Source organism: Cuculus canorus, chromosome 1, assembly GCF_017976375.1.
Source record: "Cuculus canorus isolate bCucCan1 chromosome 1, bCucCan1.pri, whole genome shotgun sequence".
NCBI lineage: Eukaryota > Metazoa > Chordata > Aves > Cuculiformes > Cuculidae > Cuculus > Cuculus canorus.
This window is the reverse complement of record NC_071401.1, coordinates 28,540,099-28,558,496: the sequence shown is the minus strand read 5'-3', so window position 1 is coordinate 28,558,496 and position 18,398 is coordinate 28,540,099. Positions and strand designations below refer to the sequence as shown.

The window sequence follows — 18,398 nt, the reverse complement described above, 5'->3', positions numbered from 1 at the left end:
ACTGCTCATAAAAGAGGATTCAGCACTCTTAAGGATGCTGTCTCTGAGACAGAGACATCCCAGGTGATTAGAGATTCATTAGCACTTTTCATGAATGCATATCCTGGCCAAACTAACACTCAATTTAAAAAAAAAAAAAAATGAGTGCACAAACAGACACTATGGGGTTTCAGGGTCCTATAGTAGTCTTCAGACATACGCTGAAGAAAACTAGGCACACTCACTCCCAAACATCCCACTTCCTTTGCCTGTGCAACTTGCTCAAAATGAGCTTCCTGTGAGATTTCATCCACTTCACAGTCATGTTTGATTCCAGCTAGCACAGTGGTAGAAGTGCTATCATAGAATCTCCTCATTCCAGCTTCACTTCAACAGGGTGGGAAGGCACAAAACTATATTTTGTAATGTATTCTTTGTTCATCCAAACGTGAAAAAGATTTCAGCTTGAAATCAGTCAGATTTTTGGACATTGACTGAGCTTTTTTCTTACCTTATTCAAACTGACTTATTTCAAGCTCTGTTGGTGCCCTTTTGAACTAGCTGTACTCCTGCCTTCTTTGTGTAATGAGCTGTACGTGTTCCAAAGCAGTTGAGTGCACTTAAATCGTAAAACAATGGATCTCTGCTGAACCTGAGTGTTAAGTTAAAATTAAAAAACTGTTTTGGAGAAAGTTTAAGGAATCACATCAGCCACCAGACTGGGTACATTCAGATGACTCAGGATATTGAGAAATCTTCTGAGTTTATTGGTTTTACAGCAGTTTGTCTTCCGCTCAATTCACTTATGATGTATGTAGCAGAATCAGTTCCCTTACCCAAAATGAAATCTTGAGCTGAACTCTTATGTTTCTTGAATTAAATTGTTCCAGGTAGACACAAGTTTGGGGTTCATAAAGAAGTTTTAATGGAACTAAATGAAAATTTATTATATTCTTTGTAATATTTTTCTACATTATCTGTAGAAATATCAAAGCAGATAAATCACTACATTAAACACACATGTTCCTAATTATTAATTTAGCCTGTTTTCCTGCAATGGGGCAGTCTGTCTGTCCTCCTTTCCTGACCTCCATGTCAAGTTTCAATCAGATTAGAAAGAATAAGGCTCAAACTAGGTTCTTATCTTGGGCTCCTAATTTGAACAAGCATTCTAGAGAACCAAAGAAGAAGCCCTCCAAGAGCAAAGTTTCCCTCTACAGTCAGCGAAGACAGGCAAATGCCTTTGTATATCTCTGAAGGCACACTTTCCCTATGAAGTTTAGATGCCTAGCCTTAGAAAGACATGGATGATCCTCTGTTGCTTGTGGTGGGCACAGAAACACTATGAAAAGATTACCTCGCTAGCTTTCTTGAATTTAAGCTCAGGTTTGGTCCCAGTGTTAGGCAGGCTTGATCCCATCTTAGGCATCTACAGATCAATGAAGATCTTTCGGAGAATAGAGATCCTCAAGACAATTTGCCTGCACTGAGACAGAGAGAGACTCTCAGCTATTGCACGGCCTACCTGCTGTGGTCAGGGGGCAACCAGCACACCCACAGCTCTAGATAAGCTGCAGCATATGATGAATCTCAGCTGCCTGAAATGTTGAACAGGACCTGGGCAGGGGAATTAGGGTTATGATGGGGGAGACTGAAAACAAAGGTAGAATCCATAAGAAACAATTTGTTCCTTTTAGAATTTGTTTGCATTCATTAGTTCATCTGTTCACAAAATAACTTATTGAAGTATGTCAGTTGCTTTTGTTTACTCTTGTAAATGCCAAATACATTCCAAATTCAACTGCTGGAGTACCCGATATGCCTGTCCTCACAGTACCAATTGCTTTTCCAGAACATAAAATGCACATCCTGCGTTGTAGGAATATATCTTTTGTGAGAGGATTTGCTGATATTGCAGTCCAAATGCCTAACTCTTACAGAAACAATCACCACACTGACTCTTGCTTACATTTTTAATCTTTCTTTGGCCCCTGGCCATTTTCTAAATAAATGAAACATGCCTGTATTGTTCCGTCCAGCAGACAGATGATAAAAAGTCTGTTTGAGACTACAGGCAAGTCAGTCTTCAGCCAGTCACTTCTAAAGATATGGAACAAGTACAGCAGTCCTTAAGTTTAATACTACTCTTTCACATTTTAAATCAATTTACAATCTTTCTTTGTAATCAGTTTGGTTCCTTCCCAAAATCCAACACAAGGGATGCTTTATCGCCAGTTCTTCATTTCTAGTATGATATTCTTGATAACAGTTATGTCAAAGACAACACTTCTTGATCTGTACAGAATATTTGATATAGCAATTCTCACAGGCCCTTTGTTTAAATAAAGCTATGGATGATACATATACCTTAACAAGTCATTTTTCTAATGATCTCCTCTGAAGGTCACAAAATACTGTTAATGATGTTTCAAATAACAAGTACCTTTTGCCTTCTAGAATTACCCTTGAGAACATACTTGGCTGAAATAAATTTTTATGTATATTAACAATAGAATCCCCTTGCAGTGCTCACAAAATAATAGACTTACTTGCATTAGTGAAGACACAACACTTCATAAGCCAATACGTAATTCAACTGAGAATTCTGTTTTTCAGTTTTGTTTAAAAGTAACCTTAGGATACAGCTAGTTTCAACATGATTAACAAGTGCAGAAAGCTGAGAATTCATCAAACGCATAATTACCAGTAAGATTCATTTTGCACATGAATTCAGAAGACTTTTAAAAGAGAAATTAAGAACTACTGTGAGATGAAAAGTTTTAGCTAGTATGGGAGCCAAAACCATTAACTCAGAGGCAATTAAAAAACTTAAATTCTGGCAAATGGCCACCATGCTCGCACCAGTACCAGCGCTCCCTTGCAGTTGTTGGACAGTCCGTTTGCACACATTACAGATGCAGTTATACAGTATGTTTTCTGCATGTGCAACAGGACCTATACTTCCAGAAATATCAGGGTCATGGTATATGAACTGGCTGTCTCTATGCAACCTTCATCTCCAACTCCTAGAAACAGATAAGTTTTATTTGAATCTTGACCTCTTGTGCCTGCTTGCAGTAGATCTATTTGGGCAAAAATTTTCACTGGCCACACTGTGAGCCATACTGACACATGGCTATGTCTATACTAGTAAATAAATCAGGCCAGTGTGCCTTCCATGGCCCCAGGAGCAGAAGACCAACACTGCCACTGTACTCTTTCTCCAAAACAGGGTGTCCCTGTTCACATTGCTTATTGGGAACAGTCATGTTGTCCATTACATTGTGCCGGGGCAGTGCCTGGGAACTTGCTAGTTGGCATAGGACTATGCCAGGACATGCTACCTGTTAGAAAATATAGATAATTTCTGGATGGTGTTTAAGGCCATGCTCAACCCTGTTTATTTTACTTCTCCTGATGTCACTCACAGTTACAGTAAAGTTACACAACCAAGAATTACAGAAGAGGCAGGTGAAGCAGTCTAGGATCGAGTCACTCTAACAATGGAAATACTGGATACTTGTCTCAGAATTGTATGCGCCCAGATGAGGCATGAATAACACATTTTAAATATGTTTTCTTGTCATGAGGGCACTGGTTTTGTTCTGCTTTGCATTAGGTTCCTTGCATTTAAAACTCAGGTGTCTCAAACGACTATAGACCTAGCTGCTCTCTCTAAATCTGCTCATACAGTGCTTGGACATCTCCTTGTTTCGACCTGTAAGCAATGTTCACCTCTCCCACAACCATTGCACAGACCACATTTCTGGCCCTGTGGAGGTATTTTTATGCAAAACCACAGATGGGATGCAAGTAGAGAACAAATAAGCCATGCTTCCGAATATATAGAGCTTTTAAAAAACAACAAAAAACCCCAAGTTTCAAATACCCAGTTTCTAATGAATTTGTGTCTCATAGCTTATTGAACTTTCCTTTGAATTGCAGCATGAGCTCAACTTCTTCTTAGGTATCAGATAATCCGTACAGATGCTGGCCATTTTACAAATTCACAGCTGGGAAGCCTTCAGGAATATTAACATCCAAGTTTGACATGACATGAAAGAATTCTTAGAAGAGAGATAGCTTGGTTATGATGTTGATACTCCACTGCCTTGTGAGGCCTGAACATCAAAATACTCAGTTCTAGAGCATTTATAGTTTTTATTTCTTCATCTCATAGTCCTTTTCTCCCCTAGAAAGGTCACTAATGACTTCTAAGACACTTCAAGGTATCTGACACATAAATATGGAGCTAGAGTATATGACAGAAGACCTAGGGGAGACTGCTAATGCACTGCTCCCACTCTGCAAATATATCAAGCCTGCAGTCAACAAATACCATGGATTTTAGAGAGTTGTTGCGCTGCTCAGAGATGGGCATCAGTTTTAGGAGGAACTGGACGTTGCCTGAAGTGTATTCCTCTCCTCAACCTAGCTGTGTATTCTCATAAAATATGAACCTACACCAAAGGTGGCTGAAGCCAGTGACCACTTACTGAGGGATGTGCATACATCCACACAATAAGCTCCCCTAAGCCCTGATTCCTTAGGAGACTGGCCTATAAACACCGCGCAGAGATTCCACAGCTATTTTGCTGTTGCTGTTAGTTCCTTATCCCATTGTATCCATGGTAGAGGACATCGACCTTTTACCAGATACAGAGGACTGTTATGCCAACCCCAGCGACAGAAATTCAGTGGGTGGCTGGGGGACTAAGTCCAGGTTTGAACCACATGAATGACTGTCTTTGGTGACAGCTGTGCTTGGGCAGTATTTGCTAGAAAAGAAAATGAGCCTGTATGGAAGGATCTCTCTGAAGACAGCACTACAAACAGTTCTGTTCTTCGAGAACCTATCTGGAATGTTTTCTTCAAGAGGATAAGTCTGTTGGTTTACGCTTGTATGACTGAAAGCAGAAGTTAACTATTTAAGTTTCATAATTAAACATGATGGACCTGTGTAATGATTTCTGAGCATGGAATGCTGTCTTGGTTATTGCTGGATATTTGAATTACGAATGTGTTGCTTTAGTAACAGGATTGTTGTTAGTAAATAAGCAGGGATGAAAACAAAAAGGCAGAAATTAAACCATTAAATACACGGTGGTTTTTCAGAGATAATTCCTCAAAAAGGAAAAATGGGAACATAGAAGATCAAATGGAATTATAGCTGTTTAAAGATGGATGAGAGGAAAAAGAGGCATTTCCTGGACTATATAGATAGCATTCTAGGATTTGTCTAAGAAATCTGGGATTCTGTTCCTCGGTAACAAAGGGATGAAGTCTCAGGACCAACAGACCGGCACACAGAAGTCTGAAATATTTTGGTGCACAGAGTAATACACGTATAGACATATATACATGTTTTATATGGAAAGTATCTATATATATTTTAAATGGTTGTGTCCGCGTATGCAGGTATATATGTATATGCATCTGTAAGAACTGTGACAGAAAGGTATTGATTCTGCTTTTTTTTAACTCACAGATTCTACATTTCATTGATATCACGAAAAGAAAGCACAGCATCAAGACTGCTGAGGTACTGTTGGCTTATAATAATAATACCATCAGATGTCACTTATGAGGTTCACTGTAACATTAAAGCTCAAGTATTGTTTTCTTTCAACCTAGACATTTTATTTGCATAGTGTTTTTCTCATGGTCTGCTTTTCAAGTGGACACTTGTTTTGTGAGACTGTCCTGATGGGACTGAGAAATACATTGCAATCCAGAGTACAGGAAGGTAGGGTTAATTTGGCCACTATTACATTTTTGATGCAACAACTTTTAATCTGAAAATGTTAAAAAGAGACTCCATATATTTATAGCTTTTGAAAAATACATTAGTGTTTTCTTTTTTTTTTGTTGCTGGGGGTTTTTTTTGTTGTATTTTTTTTTTCTTTTTGGCCAGTGCCTGAGTCATAATCTGGAGGATATTTTGCAGTTATTTACTGCTGTTGATGAATGCATCATGCCCATTAAACAAGTGTTTCTACTGTTCACTTTAAGCCAGCTCACAATCAGTATACTCATTCAACTTTTTTCTTCACATAGTATGTATCATTGTGAGCAGCTTCTATAAACAGACCAAATTCTCCTTGCTATAGCAACACACCTCCAATAAGTGAATTTTCTGGTTGATTAAACAGAAAAGAATATATTTCTTAGGTGCTTTGAAAGAAAATTGGAAGATCCAGCACACTTGGGTCAATAAATATCTGCTTGCCCTAACCCTACGAGGTCCCCATCCATCCCTAAGGTGTGATGGATGCACAAAAGACAGTGAAAAATAGTAAGACAATGATAGCAACTGCATGTAACTGTGCCCTGACCCAGTACAGAAAAAAGGTAAGGGAGAAAGGTTCTTATCTGCTTATCTGAGGGAGGTATCTGCAGTTTGGATATGTACCTCTAGATGAATGGGCTAACTCTGAGGTAAACAGATGAATACTACTCTATTTCTCTTCATTAACTATAAAAAGACACTAAAAAATCAGCTTGAAGTTAGATATTTACAGTATGAAATTAGGCAACATGAATCCTATGGTTTCTAAGCACATGCCCATATTTTCCCATCTAATTCTCTTTCCTTTTCTCTCTCTTATGCCTATTTGACCTGACATACGGGCAAACTTTGGAATCCAGCAGCTTATTACTATCACAGAAAAAGAATTATAAGTGTTACCTATAGGTGTTACACAACCTCGTTTAGTACAAAGGAAAAAGTGATTTCTGATCAGAGTTGGTTAGAATCTTTTTCATCATTGTTTGATTGCTTTTAAATTAATACTGTTATTTTTCTTAAAATGGGCTATTTTCCAGAAGAGAAGTACTTGCTTAGATGAATACTGTCATGAAGAACTATGTAAAATAATTACTTTTCACCCTGAGAAATTGACTTGCAATTTCGGTTTGAAATTCAAACATGGTTTTGAGAGTTGTTTTATAGATTTGCAATGTCTCTATGTGTTCTTTCTGGTCAATACCATCTCTGTGTTAGGCCTCCATATGTTCTTTTGAGCCACAGCAGAACATTCTAAGGTCACTAGGATTTAGATAATAGATATTATACAGCTTGTAAGTATTTTTGAATTAAAAAAGATTAGATTGGGAAACTGTTCTGTGAGACAAGCAATCGTATTCTGGAGGACAAGAAGACTGCATATCTGGACCTGTTCCCTCCTACATGCCAGCACATGTATGTGACCAAAACAGCAGTTTTCCACGCCACAGAATGGGATTGTGCCAAGCCACCTGCAGCGAGATGATCCCATTACCTGAACTAAGGGAGGTGCGTGTCGCATTTCAGTCAATTCAGGGTGCATATTTGGTCACACAGTGAGTAAGCACTATGATTTGCTCTGGTGGGTCAGAGCACAAATGCTTCATCACTGGTTTATGTTCTGTTAAAGTATGCTAAGAATATACCATTTGTCATTTAAACGAGCTTATTTTAATGTATAATGGTGCGTGATTCATGTTCCATTATACAGTTTTATTAGGCTTTTCAGTTTTTGTATTTATCTGTTGTTTTTCTTTTCGTGCATATCCACCATTAATGGCGAGGATAAAGGAATGTGATTCTTGTCTAATAGGAAGAAAAGGAGAAAAAACACTGAATAAAATCTTTCCCATTTGTTTCAATGCCACACATATGTTGTTTCGAATAAAACCAAACAAAACAATAATTTGACCTGTGATCAACAGAGAACGGTATTTTAAACTAGACGACTTAAAATGAACCATAATTATCCTGGTACATCAGCTGGAGTTACACCTACCAATAGGCCTTTAACTGGGATGAAATGTAACACTCGCACACATACAGGTGATCCTTAAATATGCAGATCAATGGATTTATGCATATAAATATTTGAACCACTGAAGCATAAAATAAATAAACTTCGCCTGTAAATACAATTTGTTTGTTGAAACCATGTAAAATGAAACATAGTCATAACCAGAAAGGTTTTTGTCTTTTAAACTACAACCTTGACCTAACAATGAATCATACTTTTTTCTAAACATTGTTTCATCTCTTGCTCAGAGCAACATTTAGAAGTTGTTTAACTTCAGGCTCTAGGGTAGAAGGAAGGGGTAAATTCTGCAGCTGAAAGTGCACAAAGATAGCGTTTCTTTGGCAACAGACCAAGCAGCTGAGAAGCTCAACATGAGCCAGCAATGAGCACTTCCAGTCCAGAAGACCATATCCTGGGCTGCATCAAAAGAAGCATGGCCAGCAGCGCAAGGGAAGTGATTCTGCCCCTCTATTCCTCTCTTGTGAGACCCCACCTGGAGTATTGTGTCCAGTTCTGGAATCCTCAACATAAGGATATGGAGCTGTTGGAACAGGTCCAGAGGAGTGCTACAAGGATGATCAGAGGGCTGGAGCACCTCCCGTAGGAGGACAAGCTGAGAGACTTGGGCTTCTTCAACCTGGAGAAGAGAAGGCTCCGAGGAGACCTTAAGCGACCTTCCAACACCTGAAAGGGCTACAAGAAAGCTGGGGAAGGACACTTCACAAACAGGGATAGGATGAGACAACGTGTATAAACTGGAGAGGGGAAGATTTACGCTTGACGTAAGGAGGAATTTCTTCACAATTAGAGTGGTGAGGCACTGGCAGAGGTTGCCCAGGGAAGTTTTGGCTGCCCCATCCCTAGAGGTGTTCAAGGCCAGGTTGGACGGGACCTTGGGCAGCCTGGTCTAGTGGGAGGTGTCCCTGCCCATGGCAGGGGAGTTGGAACTGGATGATCTTTAAGGTCCCTTCCAACCCAAACCATTCTATGATTCTATGACATTTTTGTTTGGCAAAAAGGGATGCTTACATTTGCACAGACACTGGGATTATAAGAAGCAGCCCTAGCAGAAGGCCAAATGCACATCCTGTGGCTCTGAAATGTGTAAAATGCTTATGCTCAGATAGGGTGCACTCCCATATTGCATGCAATTAGCTCTCTGGATGTGATGAGTCTTACGGGTCTGAGTGAGAATACCCACATGTGTAAAATTAGATTTGACTATTTAAAATGATATCACCACAGGAGTTCAGATCCATCCAGTGTCTTAAATGTCAGCATTTTCTTTCTGGAAGATATCACTGAAGTTTAAACTCTAACCAAATCTGCATGGAAAGTGTTTAATTCTTAAGCAAACAAAATTTTAGTATGATCAGCTCCTGACTGAAATCACTACTTAGTATATCTTTTATTATTTATTTATTATATTTATAATGTTATAGTCTATCCTATGTTTACAAAGACAGATGCTATATCTCAAATGTGCACAAGTAGTAAGGAAGTTTTAAATATTTAATATGCATAATTACTGCATTATTTTTATTCGAAAACTGATGTCATTCTAGAGTCTTATTCAGGCCCATTTGAGAATTTCAATTTGAGGTATCTGAGAAAAACATTTATATCAGAAAGTTCCCAGAAAATGACATTATAGATTCCAGGGCCAATATGCACCTACAAATTGTGCAAGAGGCTCATAAATCAAAAGAAATGAACAGCTGGAATGTCCATTCAGTTCAAGGGACGTGAAAAGTACTCAGCACCTTTGAAAATTACAATAGCTTGCTTACCAGGTGCCTGGATAAAGATGGATCAGTGCTGTGAAAAATGTGAGCTTAAAAAGTCATTTTTCTAAATGTACAACAATGGACACACCACAGTCAGGGAGGAAATAGAATGTCTGGGACAACTGTAGGTTATGCCTCTATGCTTGACACCGGCACATGCGGCATCTGAAGGACTGCAGGACTGGATTCCTGGTTTTGCCAGAGCTTTGTTAAGCTTAGAGGTACACAACAGACTGCAACTAGTCGTCTTCAGGGCTGAGGGCCAAATTGATGTTGTTATTTGTGAGAACCTTTTCTTCATATGGAAGGCTTTTCTTTTAGGAAGGGTTCAGTCACAGAAACCAGCTCTGTTCTGCTCTTCCAGTGCTCTTGTATGGATTACAGTGGAACAGTTGATACTGTCTTTCTCTCTTTGCTAGCACAAGTACAGAGCTGCAATCTAAGCATATACTACAGCACAGTGCAATCACTTTCAAAGTAAGCGATTTCAGTTGGGACTTCTTTAAAACACATGGTGTGGTCTTTGGCGGTGAGATCTTGCCCTACTTCAGGCAGGGAAAAGAATCAGGAAAATTAAAATAAAACAAATTTAGATCAATGTAATCTCAGAGTTATGAATATGCATGCTCAAACTTCAGGAAATTATTTTTTCCAGCCTTACATCAACTCAGCTGTTTTACATAAGTTGGTCTTGGTTAGTTCTGCTCTGTCTTGGGGCATAGATGTTAGCATGTTTTTAGTATTTGTTTTGTATCTCTGAGATCTACAATTGATACACGCACTTTAATACTTTTGATAACATACAGTATTTGTCTTCTAAATTTCTGGGACTATGGCCATCAACTCATTCTTGTGAGGTAAAGCTGAGTTTATGTACATATGTATGTGTGTACAAAAATATGCATAAGCATTCATCTTATTTTGCAACTATGGCTCCTTGGTGCGATCCGTAGGTAAAGGATATATTTAACATGATCATATTATACACTGGGGAGGATGACTGTTACAAGGGGACCCTGGCATTGCCCATGTCCAGCCTTGGAAAAGACCAAAGTTCCACAAAATGGTAGTCGAGGCTGGCAGGTGCCTCTGGAGGTGGTCTAATCCAGCTCCCTGCTCAGGGAAATGTCCAGTCAGGATTTTAACATCGCCACAGATGGAGACTTCATGGTCATCTAGGACATTGTGGATAAGAAGCTGGATATGAGCTGACAATGTGCGTTTGTAGCCCAGGCGGCCAACCATATCCTGGGCTGCATCAAAAGAAGCATGACCAGCAACTTGAGGAGGGGACTCTGCTCCTCTACTGTGCTGTGGTGAGACCACACCTGGAGTACTGTGTCCAGTCCTGGACCCCTCAGCACAGACGGGACATAGACCTGTTGGAGTGAGTCCAGAGGAGAGCCACAAAAAATTATCAAAGGCCTTGGAACAGCTCCCCTGTGAAGAGAGGCTGAGAGTTAGGATTGTTCAGCTTGCAGAAGAGAAGACTGTGAGGAGACCTTACTGCAGCCTTTCAATACTTAAAGGGGGCTTATAAGAAAGATGGGTAAAAACTTTTTAGCAGGACCTGTAGCAATTGGACAAGGGGCTATGGTTTAAACTAAAAGAAAAATTTAGACTACATATTAGGAACAAATTTTTTATGATGAGGGTGGTAAAAGACTGAAATGGATTGGCCAGAGAGGTGGTAGATACCCCATGCCTGGAAACATTCAAGGTCAGGTTTGATGGGGGTCTGAGCAATCTAATCTAGTTGAAGATGTCCCTGCTTATTGCAGAGGGGGGTTGGACTAGATGACCTTCATGGTCCCTTCCAACCCAAACCATTCTACAATTCTATGATAACCTGCTCCAGTGTTCAACCACCTGCACACTAAAGGCATTTTTTCTCATGTTTGATGGACTTTTTCCATGTTTCAGTTCACATCCTTTGCCTCGAGCTCTGTCAGTCAGCACCACTGAGAATAGCCTGGACCCATCCTGTTTACTCCCCACTTTGAGGTATTTATGTTCATGGATTAAGATTGCCTCCTGGGCCTTCCCTTCTCAGGGTGAACAGCCCCAGCTTTCTGCTGTTCCTCACACCAGATGCTCAAACCTGTTAATCACCTCTGTCACTCTGCACTTCTGCCTTCAGGTCCAAACTCATCATGCCTAATTCAAGTTGTGCCCCGCTCCAGACAAAGCTTTGGGCAGAGGTGCTGCCTCCTGCCAGGAGTTGGTGGTGATGGAGCTGTGGCAAGGCACCACTCAACTATGGTTGCCCTGCCAGACTCCTGCAAAACCGGCCACCCCCTAGCCTGTGATGGGACAGGAAAAAGGAAACTTTTGCCTGCCAGCCCTCTGGGTGTGAGGGGGAAAACGTGTATGGAAAGGCAGCCCTAGAGTGACCAAAAACGATAACAAACTCTGAGACTCATTTTAGAAAGCAAGCACCCTTTATCAGGTTGGGCAACACAAGGGAACAACCACTACCAATGGTGTGCTGCAAGACAAGAGCTGGGACAGGATGCATTTCCCACTTGCATGCTTATGTATAAATTTTCCCAGAAATCTTATGCATATGTTACTTAACAAGGACTAATGCTAATGTTATTACGAACTCCACAACAATCAAATATCTTGCTTATTTAGAGCTTTGGAGCCAGCTCTCTGACTGTCCTTGCATTTAAGACAGGAAAAGACTGTAAACAGAGGTCATTACAGGAGACGCATCTGTTTAGCACAGGTCATACCTCACAGATGTTATCATCTTCAAGAAAGGAACAGCACCTGAAAAACATGCTATCAGAGGGACAGAATCATAGAATGGTTTGGGTTGGTAGGGGCCTTAAAGATCATTCAGTTCCAACTCCCCTGCCATGGGCAGGGACACCTCCCACTAGATCAGGCTTCTCAAGGCCCCATCTAACCAGGCCTTGAACACCTCCAGGGATGGGGCATCCATAGCTTCCCTGGGCAACCTGTGCCAGTGCCTCACCACTCTCATGGTGCAGAAATTCCTAATGTCTAGTCTAAATCTTCCGCTCTCCAGTTTATACCCACTGTCCCTTGTCCTATCACCACAAGCCTTTGTAAACAGTCCCTCTCCAGCTTTCCTGTAGCCCCTTCAGGTACTGGAAGGTCGCTGTAAGATCTCCTCAGAGCCTTCTCTAGGCTGAACAAGCCCAACTCTCTCAGCCAAACATTCTAACTTTCAAAACATACAATTCCTTAGACGAAACTTTACTGTAACTTAAATCAAAAATATCCCACTTGTAATAGCAACTACCCCACGGACCCCCACGGCCGAGAAAGGGCACGATCGGTCCCTCAGCCCCGCCGCGCCGCTACCCTCCGCCCGCGCCCAGCAGCCCGCGGGGCGCGGCTCTGCCCCGCCCTCAGGGGATCGTACCATTCCCCTCCACATAAGCGGGGGGGGGGAAGGGGAAGAGAGGTGAAGCGGCAGGGTGGCCCCAACCATCTCAGCGCCCTACTGCCGCCCGCCCCCCTCTCTCTCCCGCCAGCGGGGTGGTGCTGCTACCCCGCCGCGCGCGGGGCTGCGGCCGCCGGGCGCCCTTTCCCGCCGCGCCGTGCGGCCCCGCCCCAGCAGCCATGTTTTGGAGGAGGCGTTCGTCGAGGCGGCGGGAGCGTACGGAACATGCACAGCGGCAGGCAGCGGCCTGCGGGCGCGCACCCCGGCCAGTGGGTGCTCATTGCACCAGGTAACCCGGCGGGTCTCCGAGGCGGGACCGGTCTCTGCTGCAGCGCCGATCGATCGCTCTCCGCCGTGCCTGCCCGCACCGCGGCGGGGCCGGATGGGGCTTTCTCTGTGGGCTGGGGCAGGTCCCTGGGCCGGCGTGTGCAGTCAGCCCCAGCCCTAGTGTAGTAAGGACGCAGCCTGTACATGAAGCCCTGCAGAGCACCCGCCCCGCTTCTCCTCGTCAGGGGCCACGTGTCCCTCACCGCACTGGTGCCGTTCATTTTCTGTGTGACAGTCCCTCACCGCACCTGCGCCGCTAATTTTTTGTATGACAGTCTCTCACCGCACCTGTGCGGGTTGTTTTTTGCTGTGGCGTGCCTTCACCGCACTGTGCTGGTTGGTTTTGGTGTGATATGCTCTCACCACACCTGTGCGGGTCGTTGTGGCGTGACATGCCCTCACCGCACCTGTGTGGCTTGTTTTTGTGTGACATTGGGGTTTTCCAAAGGTCAGCTCGCCCCTGTTTGCAAACAGCGTTGTCAGCCCTGTGGAGAGGAGACGTGGAAGAGAGGTCTCGCTGGGTTGGAGCCTCACTGTCGTCTCCCTGCTGCTGGCAGCCTACCTTGCCTCCATCCCGTTAGTCCATCCTGCATTTGTTTAAAGAATTTAGTGCCCTAAGTCTCAGCTTTAAAACAAATTCCTTGAAAACCATAAGTCCTAAGCCACAGTAAGATCTCCCCAGCTCTCAGTATACTAAAGCAGTAGTCTACCACGTGGCAGCTCTGCAGATGCGATGTACACAATGCCTTAAAACACTCTGTAGGCTTAGTTTCTGTCACTTAGGACTGAATAAATGGGAAGATGCTTTCCTCCCTTTAGAAGATTTACTTCTGCGTAGTGGCAGGTTTTAAAATTTTAAATTCACAGATCCTAAAAGGTTTTTTGTATTTATTAAAGAGGGTGAGTAAAACAGGATATTCTGTAACTCCAAGACAGCACAAGGAAGGAGGCATTTCATAATGTTTTTCTTAGTTTAATTTCCTAAGGAAATGCAACTTCCACAATTATCTGTGGGTCAGCTTTGTAGTGTGCCTGTTTCTTAGCCCACCCAAAACTGTTGACTGGATTTCAATCAAAACGATAAAAAGGAGGTTCTCTCTGGAGTGAGTTTGTGATCTTTGTGAAGGTATCTGCCATGATGGCACTACTGAAGGAAAGGTGTAGCAAGAGCTTAGTTCACCAAAGGCTGAAAACGGGGCAGGACCTCAGTCTTTATACATGCATCCATAAGAAACGAGGCTTCTCTAGTTACATGAGAAACAGAACCAGTGTTACGATTTCACTGATTCCTCCCTTCCTCTAGTTTTAACTTTTCAGTTCTCCCCTTTTGGAATCTGACAAGCTTGATGCCTAGAAAGGAATTTATAAGTGCGGAATTAATTTTTTTTTAATATTGACTCTGCAGACTAGGATTTAAAGCTGAGTCTTGTATCGGAAGACTGGCTGTGCCAACAGATGTCCATACTGTGCAAATATTTACAAATATGGTTAACTTATGCATGAGTAGTCAGTTCTGTGCAGTAAGTTAAATTCTTCAGTAAGTGTTTGCAGGATTGGAGCCAGAGCTTGTAACTTTCATGAAGCCAGACAGTTTGTATTACCATTTATGCCAGCACAGCTTTGACAAAATTTATGTAGTACTCCAGACCTGTAAGAAAGTTTATTAAGCCTTAGTAGAACCTCAGAGCACATAGCGATTTTAAAGTAGGCTATGGCTGATAATTTCAGAACTCCACAGTTGATGAGACTGGCCAGTAACATGAATAGGACCGCTGAAATTAAGCAGATTTAATTATTTTAGTTTAGGTTTCACATTTTTTTTTTTTTCAGAAAAGAGATTTTAACATTAACATCTATCACTTTTCAAAGTATTGAATGTCTTAACTGCTTTGTTTAATGGATCTCAGAAGTTCTTCATTGGCTGTTTAGCAGAGTTTGTAGTAGGAAGAACTGATTACTTCTAGGAATGAAAATGGATGCAATTGAATTTATAAAAAAAATGCTTTTTCTATGATTGTGTTAAATTTTATTCCTATGGCAATCTTTATCTTCGTAATAACTGTGTGGCATTATATTTCATACATGCATAAAAACAACTGGTGTAAATAATTGCAGGATCTGGCTCTGAATGTGAGTTTAATAATATCTGTTAATAAGTCTGCCACTATCTTGGTCTGAGTAGCCTATTTATCTTCCTGTATCTGTGACCATTATACTATGCGTAGTTGGAGGAGGAAGTGAGTTGTGTTTTAATGCTATGCAAGAAGCTCCAAAGCTTTTCTTGTAAAAAAGGCACTTATGAAGGTCCCAGTTTCAAGTGCTTAAGTTAGTTTGAACTACTCACCTGGGTAGCCTACTTCCTAGAACAGCTTGTAAGGTTAATAACCTATACCATCCTACAGAACCTAGTAGCATCTCCACTTGGGTGTATGCCATTCATCTTAGTTTCATTGTGACACCTTAAAAGTTCACGTATGCATGGAGATAGTGACTAGTTCTGCAAAGAGGCTGGATGTCTTAGTAGAAAAAAGAATGAGGTCTGTCAGAAGTGTAGAAGTAAAACAATGAGAACTGAAATTTGCTTTCTTAAGTACCAATATTTCTCAATCATTTAGACGTTAGAGCTTCAGTGGTCACTTCCTAGTACAAGGCAAAGATATGTCTGGAGTTCTGAACAATGATACATGTGTTGCTCTGATTCCTTAGTTCGTGTTCTGAGAATCTGTCTGAAAAAGTCTCTGGCTGGTTTTACTGTTTATGTGACATGTAGAAACACTTAACTATGTAAAAAGCACAGATAAGGGAAAGGTGAGATTCTTTCTTATTTGGACTTCAGCAACCAACAACATTGGGTTGCTGTCTGGAACACAGCAGCTAAAAAGCAGACAGTGCTTTATTTCTATTGCCATAGAAAGTGAGTACAATATGCTTGTCTGCTTTAGTATTGAAGGTTATAAAATTATTACCGATTTCCCTTTTTCATTACACGCTTTTACACTGTGTTATATTGAATAGACAATAAATTGCTGCTCTGCTGTTCAGAGCATGTTTGATAATGGTGATAAATTCCAATTTTCTTTCTGATTTCTTAGCTTTTGTATTCATTTCAGTGTTCTGGAAGCAGTTCTGCAACAAAGAATTACCCCTGTCAGGTAGAACTGCCCATGTTTTTTGTTGAAGTCATGGTTATGGCTAGAGTATGCAGTTGGAGTCGTTATTTCACCAACGATGTACGTTATCTCAGCCCTCTTGAACCCTTCTAGAGGGCTAGACTGTCACTTTCTGTTGCAAATGGATAAGCTGTCATTTTATTTCCAGTACTGTAAAACTTTGATCGTTAGTGTCTGTCCTGTGCCTACACATCATAGGACAGAGCTGCAAACCACACAGCTTGGCAGGTGTTTTACCTGGACTGTAAGAGGTGAGTGCAGGTGGAAAAGAGGAGCAGAGTTGCCTGAGCTGTGAGGCAGAGTTGATGTTCAGTCAGCAGGCCAGTCACCCTATGCTTCATTTCAATCAGTTTTTGCCTACCCTCATTCTTGTGACAGTGAAAGAGGTTCGTTCACCTTTCCTATCGGTAGCAGCCTGATGGCAGTATTTGCTCTCACCAGCCCTTAGCGACACCAAGACAATCAGGCTGTTTGGCATGGGACAGTCACACAAGGGAAGTACGAGTAGGAAGGAGAAAGGAGAGCCTCAGGCAGTCCTGTCTGGGCTGGCTGGTAGGCAACTTCTAGGTGAAATAATGAATGAATACCTACCTTTAGGAATGGTAGCCTGCCCTTGTTCTTGTGAGAGCTCTTGTGATGGTGTTTCTGCTTATACTTGTTTCTTTTCCGTGGAGACAGGATAATATAATATGTCAATACTATCATCTTTTTGTTCCTGTGTTAGGGATTGAAACACCAAAGTGGAGGACAAAAAGGAAAGCCTTGGTTTGGGAATCGGGGGTGAAGAGTTAGGAAGAAGCATTGGTCTAGTGGAGAAAGTAGGACGAGGAGAGGGTGGTAGTCATAGAAGCTGCTGTGGTGTTCGTTGTGCAGCCGTATCATTGGCATTTAGGGGAGGGATGAGAAATGGATCTGAATAGTCGAGACAGAACAATGAACAAACAGGAAGAGGGTAAATGGAGGGATTAGTCACTTGGAGGGAGGTGATGAGGACAGAAAATTTAGGTATGTGTGTAGGAGTAGAGCGGTGCATGCTGGGCTTGAATAGTGTCAACTCTTTGGGCAGTTTTTCCAGATGCAGATTAACTACGGTGTGGATATGCAGGCACCAGGTTTGGCCTAGAGCAAACTCAGCTCAGCACTAACAGTTTATTAGTTCAAATGCTGTGGCATGTTAACATATCTCTGCTATTTCCAGGACCGGCTTTGCGGTGCAGCTGCTTTCAGACAGCGTCTGAGCTAATAAGTCCTAATGGACCCAAGCTGGCTCTGTGCAGACCCACTTGGGTGTTTCTATGCTGTGCTTCGTGTTCCAGGGGATTTTATTGGCTTGGCTGGAAATCTGGATCTGAACTTACTTTGTGTAGGTTGGTTGATGTCAGTGGTTAGGAGGACCTCCTGAATTTGAAGTTCTGAAGGAACCACAGTACAGAGACACCAAAATGCTAGTAAGTACTGAAGGACCTACATGGACTTCATTTGTGGGTGGCCGAGTTTTCAGATTGTGCTTTTCTGCATTTGTCATAGTTGTTGGATAATCAGGGATATTACACGTGTATCCGAGTCCTCCTTTCCTCTTAAGGATGAAGAGCTTCCTATACAGGCTGCTTCTTATTTGGTCTAGTTACTGAACAGGTACAAAGGAAAAGAAGCGGCTCCTAAGGATTACAACATGACCGTCTCACAGCTAGAAAGTTGCTAATGATGTGCTTTAGTGTAGGAGATTTTGTCTATGTTTACAGAGTATTCATGCAATTTTTTTAAAAAACCTACTGCCTGAACAAATGAGATTTATTTTGCTTAGTGTGGGTATAGGAAATTTCTGCTTGCTTTGTGAGTTGGACACATGGAACTGCCATTTTTAGTGTTTTTTCTGAAAATCATAAGAACTAGAAATTATTTTCTAGACAGAGAA

General features: G+C 41.8%; 1 protein-coding gene across 4 annotated transcripts in view; it reads left to right on the top strand.

Moving 5' to 3' along the window:
* Positions 1 to 12,979: 12,979 nt before the first annotated feature.
* RNASEH2B (ribonuclease H2 subunit B) overlaps positions 12,980 to 18,398 on the top strand; it is a 43,974-nt gene continuing 38,555 nt past the window's right edge. For 2 of the 4 annotated variants that reach the window (XM_054078388.1, XM_054078379.1), the window contains exon 1: positions 12,980 to 13,275. In XM_054078388.1, the coding sequence (XP_053934363.1) occupies positions 13,212 to 13,275 (64 nt within the window). In that variant the 5' untranslated portion in view covers positions 12,980 to 13,211. The remainder of the gene's footprint in view (positions 13,276 to 18,398) is intronic. The other 2 variants (XR_008451991.1, XM_054078367.1) reach the window with 1 other exon arrangement.